General features: G+C 43.8%; 1 protein-coding gene across 2 annotated transcripts in view; it reads right to left on the bottom strand.

The window, feature by feature from the left end:
• Positions 1–19,721, bottom strand: part of LOC118370570 (glutamate receptor 4-like) — a 217,932-nt gene that overhangs the window by 4,602 nt on the left and 193,609 nt on the right. The window contains exons 12-15 of one of the 2 annotated variants that reach the window (XM_052529696.1): positions 11,013–11,211; positions 10,157–10,404; positions 4,822–4,936; positions 1,774–1,911 (exon numbers count right to left, since the gene is read on the bottom strand). In XM_052529696.1, the coding sequence (XP_052385656.1) occupies positions 1,774–1,911; positions 4,822–4,936; positions 10,157–10,404; positions 11,013–11,211 (700 nt within the window). Of the gene's footprint in view, positions 1–1,773; positions 1,912–4,821; positions 4,937–5,720; positions 5,836–10,156; positions 10,405–11,012; positions 11,212–19,721 lie in introns of both variants that reach the window. The other variant, XM_052529694.1, reaches the window with a different exon arrangement.

The following is a 19,721-nucleotide window of genomic DNA, read 5'->3' as shown; positions in this document are numbered from 1 at the left end:
TCTGATATTATTGTGTTGGCCACACAGTAGTTGCACTGTCTGGGTGATTATTGTATTTCAAAAACAGCCCTACATTCACACTATGGCTAAATAACTGAACAATCTTTAATGACATTTTGCCTGCAAGATTGATCTGTAAGAATTGAATTGAGGAAGATGGACAAGCAAGACTGATAAAGTGAGAGGTGGAAATGCATTATGTCACTGCATGACAGAACATTTGTTATAGCCTACAATTGTTATTTTCTTTGAAGCCAAAAACAGGACATGTATTTTGGGGAAATGCTCTAAAAATAAAGTTGTTCAGTTCTGTTTATGTTCATGCCAATACATGAAACCAAAATTGCACTAGCCTACTTGGCAAATGAACATGAATATAAATTAGGCCGACAGTTATCACAGCCTATATTTTAATAACAATAAAATCGCTTTTGGTTTTGAATCGTCACCAAAAAGGAAGGCTTCCCCCACCTCCAAATTCCCAATTCAATTAACCCCTGGCTATCAGATTACAATAAGGTTTACAAGGCTGAGTTCAAATACCGTCATCAAATTCAAAGCAATCGGCCTAAACAGCTTACTGGCAAGCTGCCACTGTCTCTGTCCTCTGCTTTCTAAAAGTGAGAGAAAAGGGCGCAGGTTGGCAGCTGCTCTCCGAGCGATGCTCCACTGACGTTACGTTAAACAGCAGTTGCATTTTAAATCAGGATAGGAAAGATTTTTTGTCTACTTTTTTTGCCTACTTAAAATGTTTGTGCGACTGCCATACCCAACTGATGCCCTTGGTTTAGACAGAGCACTATGGCTATGTGTGATGTTAGCAGGTGCCTGTGTGTGTCATAGTGTGTCATAGTCATAGTCAGGGTTGTGAAATTCCAGAAACTTTCCCAAACAATCAAGGTTGGAGGATTCCTGGAATAAGAAGGAAATAAGCAGGGAGGGGATTTCGAGAAAACCTGAGAATTCCTGGGAAATCTGGGAAACTTTCCCCAAATTCCCAGAAATCCAGGTTGGTGGATCCACAGAGTGAATAAGTAAGGATGGAATACACCAACAGGAAATCCTCCAACTGGTATTTCTGGAAAACATGAGAATAATATCCCAAATTCCTAGATTTCCAGAAATCCCAGTTGGAAGATTTCCAGAATCAATGGGGAATAAGCAGGAAGGGATTCCTGCAACCGGGATTTCTCTAAAACGTGGGAATTTTGGAAAAGCTTCCAGATGTGTGCAACCCTAGTCACAGTCAACAGCAGGAGACATTGTCTGCAGCCAAACAAACCAAACAGACAATAGAAACGGCGGCCATCTTAAAGCCCCCGCCAGGAAGCCAAGAGACAGACGAGTAAGTCACATGACCACAAACGAGCGAATCACAAGGCAGAGGAAGTAAAGGAAGCATTGCCACCAGTTGTACAGTCAATCAGCAGCATGGCAAGCTAGCTAGCGGCCAATAAGGGAGGGTCAACTTACAGGAGGGGGGCCTAGAGGGGTGGGTGGGGGATGGAGGAGGACTTTTCCATACTGGCCTTATATCATAACATCCCCATCGCTCCCATCATCGCTCCCATACCCGTCGAAAACCTCACTATACGTGGCTAAGTTGTGGGTGCTTGGGGAAGGGCTGGGGCCGGGGGTGTGGCCAGGACTATAGCCAGGACTGTGACTGGGGTGAGGGCTTGTTCTGGGGATGGAGCAGCTGGGGTGGGGGCTGCTAGGGGTTAGGTGGTGGGGGAGGTGGTGGTGGTGGTGTTCAGACATCGGTGCCTCCACCTTCATTCGCTTGGCCTCGTTCCGGGACTTGTAGCAGAATTCGATGAGGGCCACCAGCATGGCCAGACCCAGGCCCCCCACAAGGATATAGAAGACCCCCGCCACGTTGCTCAACGACAGGGCCTGGGACGACTTGTCCTGGGGGGTTGGAGGAGAGACACAGGGCAGACAGGAAATCAGAGGCGTGACAGTGGTGGGGTGCCGAGAACACACAAATGAAAACACACACTCACATACATACTCATACATAAAATACCAGGCAATTATATTACACATTACAACACAAGTACACAAATACAAAGTTAACAAATCTAACACACACACACACAGACATACTTTCCAGTCCACCTTCTCTAGCTATGAGCTCTGTGGCTAGGGCTGTAGCTGTTATCATCATGAAATTACCATTCAAATCAATCTAAAGCTTGACTATGATGTCTTACAGCAATTAAAAAGGAAAACAATTATTCTAGTTTGCAAGCTGTCAACAATTGTCAACAGGCTGTTTTTTCCTCGGTCTAAACTCTCAAGTAGCTCCCTAGCCCTCGGTTATCTCTGCTTATTGTCATTTTGTAATTAGATGCTGTGGTTTAAAAGAGCAGCTCACTCACATTTCTTATCTCCTCTTTTGGAGCAGGTTGATTTCCTGCTCCTAAAGTAGGATGACTTATTTTCAAAAGGACTATGTTCAGGTTAGAGACTTCACTAAACACTGCCTTGTTATGCATCTGATCTGCTTCTGATGGGAATGTGTGTGAGCACATTCTAACAAAACTGGAGAGCTACTTTTTAATTATACTTGACAAGAAAATACTGTACACTTGACGAGGACTTGTTTTGCCGCTAAGGCGTTTACATGCTGCTTTGTTGAGGCGGGAGTTCACTTTACATGCTGCTTTGTTGAGGCGGGAGTTCACTTCACATGCTTGAGTAGTGGCCAACTGCTATACTTGATATATCCAATCTAGAGTGAGCTGGGATGACTGGCATACTAATCATAAAAAAATAATAGGTTTCAAACCTGTTCTACTCATTCTAATTCTATGATACCAATAATCTGCTGGGACATCACAACTGCACAACTTGAATACATTCATTGCTAAGTGCCCTACTAAGTATACACTACTAAGTGTGCACAGATACAGGTGACAACCATATGAATGTGATCCTGTGGGTATCATTTCATACACTACCGTTCAAAAGTTTGGGGTCACTTAGAAATGTCCTTGTTTTCCATGAAAACATACAAGAAATTAGTTGCAAAATGAATAGGAAATATAGTCAAGATGTTGACAAGGTTATAAATAATGATTTTTAATTGAAATAATAATGTCCTTCAAACTTTTCCTTCGTCAAAGAATCCTCTATTTGCAGCAATTACAGCCTTGCAGACCTTCTAGTTGTCAATTTGTTGAGGTAACCTGAAGAGATTTCACCCCATGCTTCCTGAAGCACCTCCCACCCCATGCTTCCTGAAGCACCTCCCACAAGTTGGATTGGCTTGATGGGCACTTCTTACGTACCATACGGTCAAGCTGCTCCCACAACAGCTCAATAGGGTTGAGATCCGGTGACTGTGCTGGCCACTCCATTATAGACAGAATACCAGCTGACTGCTTCTTCCCTAAATAGTTGTTGCATAGTTTGGAGCTGTGCTTTGGGTCATTGTCCTGTTGTAGGAGGAAATTGGCTCCAATTAGGCGCTGTCCACAGGGTATGACCGGCGTTGCAAAATGGAGTGATAGCTTTCCTTCTTCAAGATCCCTTTTACCCTGAACAAATCTCCCACTTTACCACCACCAAAGCACCCCAGACCATCACATTTCCTCCACCGTGCTTGACAGATGGTGTCAAGCACTCCTACAGTATCTTTTCATCTTTTTCTGGGTCTCACAAATGTTGTTCTTTGTGATCCGAACAACTTAGATTCGTCTGTCCATAATTATTTCTTCAAATCTTCCTCTGTCCAGTGTCTGTGTTCTTTTGCCCATCTTAATCTTTTGTTTTTATTGGCCAGCCTGGGATATGGCTTTTTCTTTGCAACTCTGCCTAGAAGGCCAACATCCCGGAGTTGCCTCTTCACTGTTGACATTGAGACTAGTGTTTTGCGGGTACTATTTAATGACTCTGCCAGTTGAGGACTTGTGAGGCGTCTGTTTCTCAAACTAGACACTAATGTACTTGTCCTCTTGCTCAGTTGTGCTCTGGGGCCCCCCACTCCTCTTTCTATTCTGGTTAGAGACAATTTGCGCTGTTCTGTTAAGGGAGTGGTACACAGCATTGTACGAGACCTTCAGTTTCTTGGCAATTTCTCACATGGAATAGCCTTCATTTCTCAAAACAAGAATAGACTGACACATTTCAGAAGAATGTTATTTGTTTCTGGCCATTTTGAGCCTGTAATCAAACTCACAAATGTTGATGCTCCAGATACTCAACTAGTCTAAAGGACAGTTTTATTTCTTCTTCAATCAGGACAACATTTTTCAGCTGTGCTAACATAATTGCAAAAGTGTTTTCTAATGATCAATTAGCCTTTTAAAATGATACACTTGGATTAGCTAACACAACGTGCCATTGGAACACAGGAGTGATGGTTGCTGATAATGGGCCTCTTAGATATTCCATGAACAAATCTGCCATTTCTAGCTACAATAGTCATTTACAACATTAACAATGCCTACACTGTATTTATGATCAAAAATGACATTTCTAAGTGACCCCAACATTTTGAATGGTAGAGGACAGTACATTGCTGTGCTGCTTACCACTGAATTGTAAGCATGCCTTCTAGTGTGATCTGTTGTATCCCTCAGGCTACGCTTTAAGTCTCTCTGTCCTATTTGTGTGTGTGTGTGTCAGCAAGCCTGCCTGTCTGCCTGCCTCCCTATCTGCTTGCCTGCCTACCTATCTCTCAGTCAACCTGTCTGTCTGCCTTTCTACCCATCTACCTGTCTTCCTATCTGTCTGTCTGCGATGGGTGGGGTTCATCAGTGTGACAGAACAGTCAGTGAGGAGGTGTGGTCCCAGGACTTGCAGGAGACTGACCTTACTTCCTGAGGCCGTGGGTCCACACTCGCCCTTATCGTACCACCATTTGTTTTTCAGCTTGTCTAAGACGCCTGATTCACTCAGTTTCAACACGGCTAGGTTTACCGGCGTTCTTCAAAACCGCACGTGTGAGGTCGAGGGGTCGGGGAGGGGTCAGGGGGAGAAATAACATAAATAACATCATAGGACATGTTATTTTATGTTATTCAGTCAGAAACCTAAAGAGCCCATTCAGAGCACTTAACATCTGGAAGTGACGGAGACAGGAGCCCCATTGGTTTACATGTCTCTATGCTCGTGGTCGAGGAGGGGGCGCCTGAGGGGCTGAGCGCTACAGACATATACATGGGGCCCCCGCTTCATCGCTTTCTGGAACGGGCACATACTGCTGGGGCCTATCTCACAACAACCAATCGAAGGCCATTACTGTGAAGCCTCAACTATTGGCTGGATTTTGTACCAGGTCAACAATTACCAAAAAAAAACATGTATTTAAAATGTATTTATCCGTTAATTAACTAGGAAAGTCCCAATGAGATGTACATCTCTTTTTCAAGTGAGCACGAAAGTTATCAAAGGACAACTTCATGTTTTGGCATAAGATGCACAATGTAGTGTTTAGTGGGAGTACACAATAGGGAGGTGACTGTGACTTCAAAGTGTCTTCAAAAACGTTTCACTTAAGCTTTAGATTATGAATAGGTGAACAATAACATCTATCAATAGCGCATATTTGTGGTTTGACAGTAATCACTTTCCACTCTATAATATACGCCACTGTGGTGCGTCACAACGCCACTGTGGGCCACAGGATGGGTGTCGCCCCGGCAGATGCCCCCGTTACCACGGCAACACTTTTACCCAATCGGCATGGGGCTGACACACGGGTGGCTAACCTTCTCGCCACCTCCGCCGCTGCCACACTCTCCCTTGTCGTACCACCACTTGTTTTTCAATTTGTCCAACAGGCCTTGTTCATTCAGTTTTAACACTGCCAGGTTAACTGCGCTTCTTGAAAATGATAAAACATATTTGGGTGAGTGAAGGTGAGTCAATAGCATCCAATTGGGGATAGGGGGGGAAGGGTGGGATTGTAAAGGGGGCACAAGGGTGGAAATAGGGGTGTGTTAATGTTCTATCTGTAACAATAAACCCTCCCTCCATACACAGGGGGCAAAGCCTAACTTCCACTTAAATCATACATTTTCACTTAGTCATGCAGTGATGTCAATGGGAGAAGTTAGATTTTGACTTGAGTGGAAATTTGTATTTGCCCCACAGATTGGACCCTTATACACAGAATGGACAATCCTCAAGTTTTGACTTGGTTCACTTCAGTTTGAGCCAAGGAAACTAAATGACAGTATGTCCATTTTTCCCTTGTGGCCACTGCCTGAATGTATTTTGTCTTTCTTCACACAACCTGATTGATAGTTAGACTCCGTTACACATTTTGTGCATCCAAAATGGTGCATATATTGACCAGGGCCCATAGGGAAATGATTGTGTAGTAACGTCATGTTATATATACTGTATATTTTGATTCAGAGGAGTAAAAATTGCATCAAGAGAGATTTGTCCACGTGCATTCAGTGCCTTTCAGCTCGACTTTGCAGTAATATCAAGTACACACCATAAATGAGAGAGACAGAAATGTAACTGATAGCAACATTAGTAAAGTAACTATTTCAGTAAAAGCTGATGAGAAGAGAAGAAAAATGTAATTAAACATCTAACCCTTTTAGAGACACTTTAAGGTTAATGCCGTGGGAAATTGCAGCCTTGTCTGACATTATAGCTGCTTTGCATGCTGATTGGTGGGTTTCCATGGTGACCAGGAGAAGTGACTGACAGAAGATGATGGGCACGTTTCTCTACCCATGCGTTACTGACGCATGCCAAATTTGACAATGTCTGGATAGGTATTTTACGTATCAGCTAACAACATCCCATGTTGACACAGTCGAGGATGTGGCACGCAACCAATGGTTGATGCATGACTCCATCGGGAACTACCATGATCTGTCAGTGACTCCTCTTGCAGAAAACAGTGGGTAAATCCTGCACCAGTTGTTGTTTGCATTCCAAACTCATGTTGTTCCATTCTAGAGAAGCACAGTCAATGGAATTTACAGACAGGTAAGGGTTGATGTTGGATTGTGGAAATAGTGTGTGTGCGTGCATGCGTCTGTGTGTCTTGCAATGCGAATGTCCAGCCCATCTCAGGATTCCCCACTTTCCAGCAATTCTTTTCTTGTTTTTGTGGTGTGTTAATTCACTTGTCACATAATTGTTGCTGGATCAAATTATTTAAAAAGAAAAGCAATTCACATTCCAACTCTTGCTTGTGCAAAACACATTTTCCTGTTGATTGTACAATTGCACAAACGTCTGTTATGACCGCTCAAACACTTGCCAGTGCTGTAGTTCAGTCAACAAGTATTGAGTATCCTACTCCATTATGCAACTGGTACATTTATCAGAACTGTGTTCTTGACATTTGACCAATTTTGACAACCGTTGCTAGTGTGTTTATAAGCACTTTGTAGCAACTGCTGATGTAAAAAGTGCTTTATAAAATGAACATTATTGATTGATTGAGAGAGACTGAATGCTCTGTAGGCCCTATCTAGGGTCAGGTGGTCAACAACATAGATCTATAGTTAGTTTATATACTGCACTGAGGTGCTCCTCTCTACAGTTTCCATGTGATCATGGCTATTTGTTCCATTTTCCATATATTAAAGGATATATGGTAAACCAGAAGCAGTAATCACTAATAGATAGTCTGAGCATTATAGTATAGGCTGAGATAACTTGCTAAGGGGTGCTTGTTTGCTTTTATCATTTGCAGTGTCTTTTCCCTCCCAAAAATAACATTATCTCACTCATTCTAAAAAAAACAGTGAAAATGCAAGTTAACTTTTATCAGTCCTTTCGCAATGGATTCATGAAAATGTGCCCAGTACACACAGGAACACACGCACACACACACTAGTTTTGGTGAAGTGAAACTAACTCCCTGTGGTGACTGGGATGTTTTTTTAGGCAAGTCTGTAAATTCCACTGTATATAAAGCAGCTCTAGTCCAGCCAAGTCAGACAGGACTGATCATTGACATGGCTCGCATTCACATCACTTATATCCCAAGTCGAAAGTTTACATTATACTTAGGTTGGAGTCATTAAAACTCATTTTTTAACTTCTTAACAAATTTCTTGTTAACAAACGATAGTTTTGGCAAGTCGGTTAGGACATCTACCTTGTGCATGAGAAGTAATTTTCCAAAAGTTGTTTACAGATTATTTCACTTATAATTCACTGTATCACAAATCCAGTGGGTCAGACGTTTACATACACTAAGTTGACTGTGCCTTTAACAGCTTGGAAAATTCCAGAAAATGTCATCATGGCTTTAGAAACTTCTGATAGGCTAATTGACATCATTTGAGTCAATTGTAGGTGTACCTGTGGATGTATTTCAAGGCCTACCTTTAAACTCAGTGCCTCTTTGCTTGACATTATGGGAAATCAAAAGAAATCAGCCAAAACCTCAGAAAAAAATAGTAGACCTCCACAAGTCTGGTTCATCCTTGGGAGCAATTTCCAAACGCCTGAAGGTACCACATTCATCTGTACAAACAATAGTATGTAAGTATAAACACCATGGGACCACGCAGCCGTCATAGGAAGGAGACGCATTCTGTCTCCTAGAGATTAACGTACTTTGGTGCGAAAAGTGCAAATCAATCCCAGAACAACAGCAAAAGACGTTGTGAAGATGATGGAGGAAACAGGTACAAAAGTATCTATATCCACAGTAAAACAAGTCCTATATCGACATAACCTGAAAGGCTGCTCAGCAAGGCAGAAGACACTGCTCCAAAACTGCCATCAAAAAGCCAGACTACGGTCTGCAACTGCACATGGGGACAAAGGTCGTACTTTTTGGAGAAATGTCCTCTGGTCTGATGAAACAAAAATAGAACTGGCCATAATCACCATCGTTATGTTTGGAGGAAAAAGGGGGAAGCTTGCAAGCCCGAGGAACACCATCCCAACCGTGAAGCACGGGGGTGGCAGCATTATGTTGTGAGGGTGCTTTGCTGCAGGAGGGACTGGTGCGCTTCACAAAGTAGATGGCATCATGAGGTAGGAAAATGATGTGGATATATTGAAGCAACATCTCAAAACATCAGTCAGGAAGTTAAAGCTTGGTTGCAAATGGGTCTTCGAAATGGACAATGACCAAAGCATACTTCCAAAGTTGTGGCAAAATGGCTTAAGGACAACAAAGTCAAGGTATTGGAGTGGCCATCACAAAGCCCTGACCTCAATCCCATAGAACATTTGTGGGCAGAACTGAAAACGTGTGTGCGAGCAAGGAGGCCTACAAATCTGACTCAGTTACAGCAGCTCTGTCAGGAGGAATGGGCCAAAATTCCCCCAACTTCTTGTGGGAAGCTTATGGAGGGCTACCCAAAATGTTTGACCCAAGTTAAACAATTTAAAGGCAATGCTATCAAATACTAATTGAGTGTATGTAAATGTTTGACCAACAGGGAATGTGATGAAATAAATAAATGCTGAAATAAATCATTCTCTCTACTATTATTCTGACATTTCACATTATGACATTTCACACCACTTAAAATAAAGTGGTGATCCTAACTGACCTAAGACATGGATTTTTTTCTAGGATTAAATGTCATGAATTGTGAAAAACTGAGTTTAAATGTATTTGGCTAAGGTATATGTAAACTTCCCACTTCAACTGTATATCCCACCATCTCATATGACATTCACTATGTCTACGTCCCAAATAGCACTCTTTTCCCTAATTAGTGCAGTTTGGGTCGCAACATTCCATTAACCTTGCCAAAATTCCCCAGGTTTTCCAGAAATCCCAGTTCGGGATATTCCCGGATTCAGAAGGGAATAAGCAGAAAATCCAGGAATTTGGAGAAAGTTGCCAGTATTTTGCAATATTGGTCATAGTAATATATTAGAGTAATATTTGGACTTATCTAGGGCCTTTCAACATACTGTTTCAACTCCCACTGGCACACCAACACAAAGCAGCACAAACATTACCTGACACCGAAGAAGTAGAGCTGCAACAAAAACAACTGTTGCCATGACCACATGCACACCAAATACAAATGTAAAAGCCACTACCATAACCTTCATGATCACTATGCATGGAAAAACATTCCAACCCAAATAAGTGTTACATGAGCGTTATTATACATGTTCAGGCAGCACGCCAGGGAAGGTGGAATAACATAACAACACGCACAGCTTGGACATATTGTTATACTACTCCACCCACCTTAACAGTGAACCCTTGGGGGTGGCCACTCCGTATCCTTTGGAGTCCAGGTTGCCGCCGACCTTCATGGTGTCGCAGGGTTTCCGCTGTTCTGTGTACTCGTTCATGGTTGACTCCAATAGGAAAGCGTACTTCCCTTTGCTCTTCCGCACACGTACAACCCCCTCCTGGGTGTTCTTGGTAAACACAGTCGGTTCGGCTGACTTCATGTAGCCCCACATCTTCTCGTATACCGCGATCTTTGACCTCTGTGGTTGGTTTGGGTCAGATCGGAGGAGGGGTGGAGGAAGAGTAGAGGTGGAGGAGGGTGGAGAGAGAGCATAGAGCGAGCATAGCCACATAGAGAGGAGGACATGGGGGGTTAGTTAGTGTACTGTAAAGATTTACTGGTGGAGTGAATATTGACTGGAAACAGTTACTGTAAAAACACACACTCCTCCCCCAGTGAATGATTATGCTTGAGTGAACTGATCAGTATTGAGTACAACACATGGTGTCGTGTGTGTGTGTGTGTGAGCTGATCTGTTCAATACTACTCACCCTATAACTTCATATTCCTACATACACAAAAAGCCTATGAAATACAGATGTAGGATCTTAATTTGATCACCCTGTTCCAGGAGAACTGGAAATGTAAATGTTGTAGTGTACTAGAGGTTTAAAAAGGCTTCTGAAGTTTTTAATTTCCACTTTGATTTTCACTTTTTTTAAATGTCCATTAATTATAATCCACATAATAATTCACATTTCCTGTTGCTGTAGGTAACTGCCTCAAATGAAGATCTTACATCTGTAGGACAAGGCTATAATATGATAAAACAGACACAGCTGGTGTCTACTCCAGCACTATACTCACCCTGAAGAACTCTTTAGTGGAGCCGGAGTCTAGGGTACCGTAGGCGATGTCTGTCTGTTTAGCCAGGTCCTCAGCACTCTCTATAGGCGACACCATCCTCTCTACTGTGAGGAAGGCAGCCAGGTTGGCCGTGTAGGAGGAGATGATGATGAGTGTGAAGAACCACCACACACCACCCACAATACGCCCCGACAGAGACCTGGGGGAGAGAGAGAGGAAGAGGAAGGAGAGTGGAGGAGGGAGAGGAGGAGAGGAGAGAGAGGACGGGGAAAGGAAGGAGGAGAGGAAGGAGAGGAATAAGGGAAGTGTGGAGGTGAGAATGAGAAGGAGGGGGAGTAACAAAAGAGTGAGCATGGTGAGGAAAAGAGAAGAGGAGAGGAGGGGGTGTGATAGACAGAAGAGTCCATCACTAACACTCATTATTATGAATCAACACAAATCCACAAACTGTATTAAGAAGTGAGAGTGAGTTACAGACAAACGTATCGGTGACATGTGTGGTCTAGCGGTTAGAGCTGCTGACCCTGACACACGTATACAGTGCATTCAGGAAGTCTTTAGACTCCTTCCATTTCCCACGTTTTGTTACTTTACAGCCTCACTCTAAAATGGATGAAAGATAATCCCTGCCATTCAAAAGGTTGGGGTCACTTAGACATTTCCTTGCTTTTGAAAGAAAAGCACTTGTTTTGTCCATTAAAATGACATAAAATTGATCAGAAATACAGTGTAGACATTGTTAATGTTGTAAATGACTATTGTAGCTGGAAACAGCTGATTTTAAAAGGAATTTCATCACTCCTGTGTTCCAATGGCACATTGTGTTAGCTAATCCATGTTTATCAATTTAAAAAGATAATTGATCATTAGAAAACTATTTTGCAATTATGTTAGCACAGCTGAAAACTGTTGTCTGATTAAAGAAGTAATAAAACTGACCTTTAGAGTATCTGGAGCATCAGCATTTGTGGGTTTGATTACAAGCTCAAAATGGCTAGAAACAAAGACCTTTCTTCTGAAACTCGTCAGTCTATTCTTGTTCTGAGAAATGAAGACTATTCCATGTGAGAAATTGGCAAGAAACTGAAGATCTCATACAACGCTGTGTACTACTCCCTTCACAGAACAGAGCAAACTGGCTCTAACCAGAATAGAAAGAGGAGTGGGAGTCCCCGGTGCACAACTGAGCAAGAGGACAAGTACATTAGAATGTCTAGTTTGAGAAACAGACATCTCACATGTCCTCAACTGGCAGATTCATTAAATAGTACCCGCAAAACACCAGTCTCAACGTCAACAGTGAAGAGGCGACTCCGGGATGCTGGCCTTGTAAGCAGAGTTCCTCTGTTCAGTGTCTGTGTTCTTTTGCCCATCTTAAACTTTTCTTTTTATTGGCCAGTCTGAGATATGTCTTTTTCTTTGCATCTCTGCCTAGAAGGCCAGCTGTGGGGATGTTTTTCAGCGGCAAGGAGTGGGAGACTAGTCAGGATTGAGGGTAAGATGAACGGATTGAGGGAAAGATGAACGGAGCTAAGTACCTGCTCCAGAGCACACTCCCCATCCAACCTCCCCAATGTGCCAACAGGTAATTTGGGAACAGAGTGCTATTCTGCCAACCTACCACAGGGGGGAGCTCTAAGAGCACACTGACTTCACAACACCATCCAGCCCATATTCAGATCCACCTTAAGGCAAAGTGGCTCATTAAAACCCAATGCGCTTCTGTGTCAATCTCTTTCTTTCTTTCTTTCTTTCTTTCTTTCTTTCTTTCTTTCTTTCTTTCTTTCTTTCTTTCTTTCAATGTTTATTGGTGAGATGAAAAGAGCTGGCAGTGCTTTGGAGAGCGACCGACGACGTCACACAGCGCTCCCTCCGTTCAGCTCTGTTTTTGTCTTGTTTGTTGGCTCAAGGTAGACAGATAAGCCGACGCGAGCGGGTGGAAGGTTGTGAGGAGAGTCAAGCATAATGGTGCATTGGAGTTAACAAACAATGTTCTCTCTCCACCTTCGGTACAAACCAAACACAGAGAGAAGCTCTATGAAAACCCCTTCAGTTCCTGTTGTTTTGTCAAACTCAGCATTTTCATACCATTTCACAAGTCGATGCCGACCTGAAACAAGCCTTTTCATGATTCACATTACCGTGCAGACCTGAACCGACCCAAACCGTACACTGCTGAACTGGCATGGTTATTTCATTTTTTTCTTTTCTCATGGCCCTTTCTTTCCAGCACACAGTGACTATGTTAGATGTACACCCAGGCCAGTGCAGTACAGCTCTGCTCAGTAATGTGAAAAGGGTGTAAGAAGGGACTTTCTGAAAATATTCCACATCACCGACCCGTTCCCCTTATTGCACACTGTGTCCCCTCTAGTCTTGTCCCTAGAACATGCCACCAACCTCTCTCTCTCACACACACACACACACACACACACACACACACACACACACACACACACACACACACACACACACACACACACACACACACACACACACACACACACACACACACACACACACACACACACACACAGTGTCACATTGGGGCTGTGCTTGTGCCCAACATATAGCAAAGATCTCACCAAACAAGAGCCGCAGCAACAAAGCATGTACACTGAATGCTATGCTGTAGAATATATTACTATGCCCTCTTAACTCTGGATTTGAGTACAGATTATCTCTCTCTCTCTCTTATTATTATTATTATTATTTCTCTCTCGGTTTCACTCTCACCCTTTCGAGTAGCCAGCAGCTGTGACTAAGGACAGACAGTTAGCCAGGGGGCTCCCTCTTTCCAGTCTGTGTTGATCCGAGGTGACTCTAGTGACTTTCATCCATGTTGACAGATTGGCATACCCTGATGGTCCATGGCCAACTGGGGGAAGGAAGGGGGGTTGTTATCTCGAGAGGGATCATCGCTGCCATACGGTTGCCCCTATGGGATGGGGAATGGAACAGTCTGACCCTGGGTTTAGCATGTTAGATGGGTGACGGGAGCGAGACAGCTGTGTTACAAGGGGAGACGGGACTGGGAAGGTCAATGGGGAATGTGATTGTGTCTGCGATTGTGTGTGTGCATGCATGAATGTCTGCCGGCCCTGGTCAAAAGTACTGCACTATGGAATTGGATACCATTTCAGATGCAGCCCTAACTGCCTTTGGAGTGGTGACTCGAGTGGGGACTTGTCCAATGTATCCCAGTGTATTGATCACTCAGTGAAGCAGAGATAGACTAGCTGCTGCTGCTTTGGCCAGTCCAAGTGGCCTGCCTCACTGTAATCAGGTTGGTTCAGCCTCACACAGACAAACGCGCAACCTACATATTGAAGTGGTGACACATACCCATACATACTGCGCACACACACACACACACACACACACACACACACACACACACACACACACACACACACACACACACACACACACACACACACACACACACACACACACACACACACACACACACACACACACACACACTGGGTCAACATGCCCCAGCCCCCCCACTGACCATGCGACCTTACTCTTTCATAACACACACACACGATTAGACACACACACACTATTAGAGACACATACACTTGAATTCCTACAAAGCTGTCACTGCAACATCTCTCTCAGCCAAGTGAATGAGATGATGGGACGTCTCCGGTGTTAGCCACAGAGAGATGTGTGTGTGTGTGACTCACCATGCACATACTTTCATTATTTGATGTCTGCATGAGTTGTGTGTTTGTGGACAGGTAATTAGGATCACAGCATCTGATGTACAATATTACATAATAGCAGAGATATACTGTATAAAGAGTGAATTAGGAGAGAGAGGGAAGATATATATATATATATATATCTAGAGAGAGAGAAAGAGAGAGAGAGAGAGAAAGAGAGGAGAGCCACATAAGGTTGACCTTGAGAAGAGCCTAAATAAATGACGAGGTGTTGTCCGTTCCCAGCATGATACGCCCCCAGGCTAGCCACTATTGCTTTAGTTATTCATGCTATCCCCCTCTCCCTCTCCTCCTCTCCCTACTTCCCTCCCTCCATCTCTCCATTGCTACCCTGATGAAGAATGAAAACACCTGGAAATCCTGGAAATCTATTTGACAGTACATGAGCCTGTACAAATTCACACTCTCTCACACTCTCTCAAGCCAAAATGATATTCATATAAATGGTAGGGCAGACCGAAGCAATCAGCACTGACCAAACAGGCCCAACCTATCGCACCTGCTCAATTAGACCAGACTAGAGTAAGGCAGCATAACCAACACAGGTTAAGGTTGAGTCAGGTTGTTGTAAAATGTAATGACTTACAGTACCTGGCTGAATATCTTTGGGACAAAAAAAGTCGGCAAAACTTACAAGAAAATTTGTTACAGAAGGTACCACACTTGCAACCCCCCCAACAAAATGAAAATGGCATTATTTTTTACATCTAGTTAAAAGTTGACATGGCAACATATTAGCTACGCTAGAATGTTTGGGTGCTTTAATGGCATCCAAAAATATGTCTGAATATTATTATGATAGTCTAAATTATGTAGTATTATCTGTCTAGTATCCTGAGTCAAAAACAGTGTCATGCGTGGCAAATGGCATCCTATCCCCTATACAGGGCACTACTTTGGACCAGGGACCATATGACTCACTATACACTATACAAAACGATACAGAACTATACAGTATACACTGTACAGAACTACACGGGGAATAGGCTGCCATTTGTTACACTAAACTGGGATTTGTTCTCAATTAGGGTGCTCCCATGTCACCACTTCAATCACACACACTCCCCTCTCTCCCTCCCGTTGCCATGGAGATCTGGCATTACTGCCAGAGACAAGCACACAGGGATATTAGTTACTGCCTTAATTATTATGGGGTGCCTTGGGGAAACGTGTGTTTGTATGTCTTTCCCTCTCTTTTTCACTCTCTCTCTCTCCCTGTGTGGGTATCTGACGATCAGGATTAACCTTCATTAAAGTAAAGGATGGAACATCAGTAGCAGATAACCTTTAGACCTGTCAATCATCTCACCACTGGGTCTTCTTCTCCCATTTTATTGTGTACATATGTAGGATCTTATTTTGACATATATTGTCACAGCAAAATAATCCTGTAGCAAGAGGATTTGATCATTTAGTCCATGTTGCTTGATCGATGGTTAGGCTATTAGCTGGCCAAAAGTAGGCAACATGAAAAGTGCAATACAATCGGAAAGTATTCAGACCCCTTGACTTTTTCCACATTTTGTTACATTACAGCCTTATTCTAAAATGGATTAAATACATTTTTTCCTCATCAATCTACACCCTACAATGACAAAGCGAAAAATGTTTTTTTAGAAATGTTTGCAAATGTATTCAAAATAGAAACAGAAATACCTTATTTACATGAACATTCAAACCCTTCGATGTGAGTCTTGACATTGAGCTCAGGTGCATCCTGTTTCCATTGATCATCCTTGAAATGTTTCTACAACTAGACTGTAGTCCACCTGTGGTAAACTCAATTGATTGGACATGATTTGGAAAGGCACACACTTGTCTATATAAGGTCCCATAGTTGACAGTGTATGTCAGAGGAAAACCAAGCCTAGGGTTTTCCTCCAGGATTTTGCCTGTGCTTAGCTCTATTACGTTTTTTAAAAATCCCAACAAACTCCCTAGTCCTTGCCGATGACAAGCATATGCATAACATGATGCAGCCACCAACATACTTAAAAAATGTGAAGAGTGGTACTCAGTGATGTGTTGTGTTGGATTCTTCCTAAACATAAAGCTTTGTATTCAGGACATAAAGTTCATTTCTTTGCCACATTTTTTGCAGTTTTACTTTAGTGCCTTGTTGCAAACAGGATGCATGTTTTGGAGAAAAAAAAATATGTATAGGTTTCCTTCTTTTCACTGTCATTTAGATCAACAACACTATAATGTTGTTGATCTATCCTCAGTTTTCTCCTATCACAGCCATAAAACTCTGTATCTGTTTTAAAGTCACCATTGGCCTCATGGTGAAATTCCTGAGCGGTTTTCTTCCTCTCCGGCAACTGAGTTAGGAAAGACACCTGTGTCTTTGTAGCGACTGGGTTTATTCATACACCATGCAAAGTGTAATTAAACTCCTTAAGTCTATTGAAGCAACAATGCTTCATTCTAATGAACATAATTAAAAATCCCCATCAAAATCTGTCAGTTTAAGCTAGAGATATGTTTTGTTTGCATGGGCTATTTCTTAATCCACCACATCTGCCTACAGTATGTCACCCTTCCACATCTGCCTACAGTATGTCGCCCTTCCACATCTGCCTACAGTATGTCACCCTTCCACATCTGCCTACAGTATGTCGCCCTTCCAAATCTGCCTACAGTATGTCGCCCTTCCACATCTGCCTACAGTATGTCACCCTTCCACATCTGCCTACAGTATGTCACCCTTCCACATCTGCCTACAGTATGTCGCCCTTCCACATCTGCCTACAGTATGTCACCCTTCCACATCTGCCTACAGTATTTCGCCCTTCCACATCTGCCGTACAGTATTTCGCCCTTCCACATCTGCCTACAGTATGTCACCCTTCCACATCTGCCTACAGTATGTCGCCCTTCCACATCTGCCTACAGTATGTCACCCTTCCACATCTGCCTACAGTATTTCGCCCTTCCACATCTGCCGTACAGTATTTCGCCCTTCCACATCTGCCTACAGTATGTCGCCCTTCCACATCTGCCTACAGTATTTCTTCCACATCTGCCGTACAGTATTTCGCCCTTCCACATCTGCCTACAGTATGTCACCCTTCCACATCTGCCTACAGTATGTCGCCCTTCCACATCTGCCTACAGTATGTCACCCTTCCACATCTGCCTACAGTATGTCGCCCTTCCAAATCTGCCTACAGTATGTCGCCCTTCCACATCTGCCTACAGTATGTCACCCTTCCACATCTGCCTACAGTATGTCACCCTTCCACATCTGCCTACAGTATGTCGCCCTTCCACATCTGCCTACAGTATGTCACCCTTCCACATCTGCCTACAGTATTTCGCCCTTCCACATCTGCCGTACAGTATTTCGCCCTTCCACATCTGCCTACAGTATGTCACCCTTCCACATCTGCCTACAGTATGTCGCCCTTCCACATCTGCCTACAGTATGTCACCCTTCCACATCTGCCTACAGTATTTCGCCCTTCCACATCTGCCGTACAGTATTTCGCCCTTCCACATCTGCGTACAGTATGTCGCCCTTCCACATCTGCCTACAGTATTTCGCCCTTCCACATCTGCCGTACAGTATTTCGCCCTTCCACATCTGCCTACAGTATGTCACCCTTCCACATCTGCCTACAGTATGTCGCCCTTCCACATCTGCCTACAGTATGTCACCCTTCCACATCTGCCTACAGTATGTCACCCTTCCACATCTGCCTACAGTATGTCGCCCTTCCACATCTGCCTACAGTATGTCACCCTTCCACATCTGCCTACAGTATGTCGCCCTTCCAAATCTGCCTACAGTATGTCGCCCTTCCACATCTGCCTACAGTATGTCACCCTTCCACATCTGCCTACAGTATGTCACCCTTCCACATCTGCCTACAGTATGTCGCCCTTCCACATCTGCCTACAGTATGTCACCCTTCCACATCTGCCTACAGTATTTCGCCCTTCCACATCTGCCGTACAGTATTTCGCCCTTCCACATCTGCCTACAGTATGTCACCCTTCCACATCTGCCTACAGTATGTCGCCCTTCCACATCTGCCTACAGTATGTCGCCCTTCCACATCTGCCTACAGTATGTCACCCTTCCACATCTGCCTACAGTATTTCGCCCTTCCACATCTGCCGTACAGTATTTCGCCCTTCCACATCTGCCTACAGTATTTCGCCCTTCCACATCTGCCGTACAGTATTTCGCCCTTCCACATCTGCCTACAGTATGTCACCCTTCCACATCTGCCGTACAGTATGTCGCCCTTCCACATCTGCCTACAGTATTTCGCCCTTCCACATCTGCCGTACAGTATTTCGCCCTTCCACATCTGCCTACAGTATGTCACCCTTCCACATCTGCCTACAGTATGTCACCCTTCCACATCTGCCTACAGTATGTCACCCTTCCACATCTGCCGTACAGTATGTCACCCTTCCACATCTGCCTACAGTATGTCACCCTTCCACATCTGCCTACAGTATGTCACCCTTCCACATCTGCCTACAGTATGTCACCCTTCCACATCTGCCTACAGTATGTCACCCTTCCACATCTGCATACAGTATGTCACCCTTCCACATCTGCCTACAGTATGTCACCCTTCCACATCTGCCTACAGTATTTCGCCCTTCCATATCTGCCGTACAGTATGTCGCCCTTCCACATCTGCCTACGGTATGTCACCCTTCCACATCTGCCTACAGTATGTCACCCTTCCACATCTGCCTACAGTATGTCGCCCTTCCACATCTGCCTACAGTATGTCACCCTTCCACATCTGCCTACAGTATGTCACCCTTCCACATCTGCCTACAGTATGTCACCCTTCCACATCTGCCTACAGTATGTCACCCTTCCACATCTGCCTACAGTATGTCACCCTTCCACATCTGCATACAGTATGTCACCCTTCCACATCTGCCTACAGTATGTCACCCTTCCACATCTGCCTACAGTATGTCACCCTTCCACATCTGCCTACAG

Source organism: Oncorhynchus keta, chromosome 11 (assembly GCF_023373465.1).
Source record: "Oncorhynchus keta strain PuntledgeMale-10-30-2019 chromosome 11, Oket_V2, whole genome shotgun sequence".
Taxonomy (NCBI): domain Eukaryota; kingdom Metazoa; phylum Chordata; class Actinopteri; order Salmoniformes; family Salmonidae; genus Oncorhynchus; species Oncorhynchus keta.
Note: the sequence above shows the minus strand (reverse complement) of the source record. Positions and strands in the feature narration are given on the sequence as shown.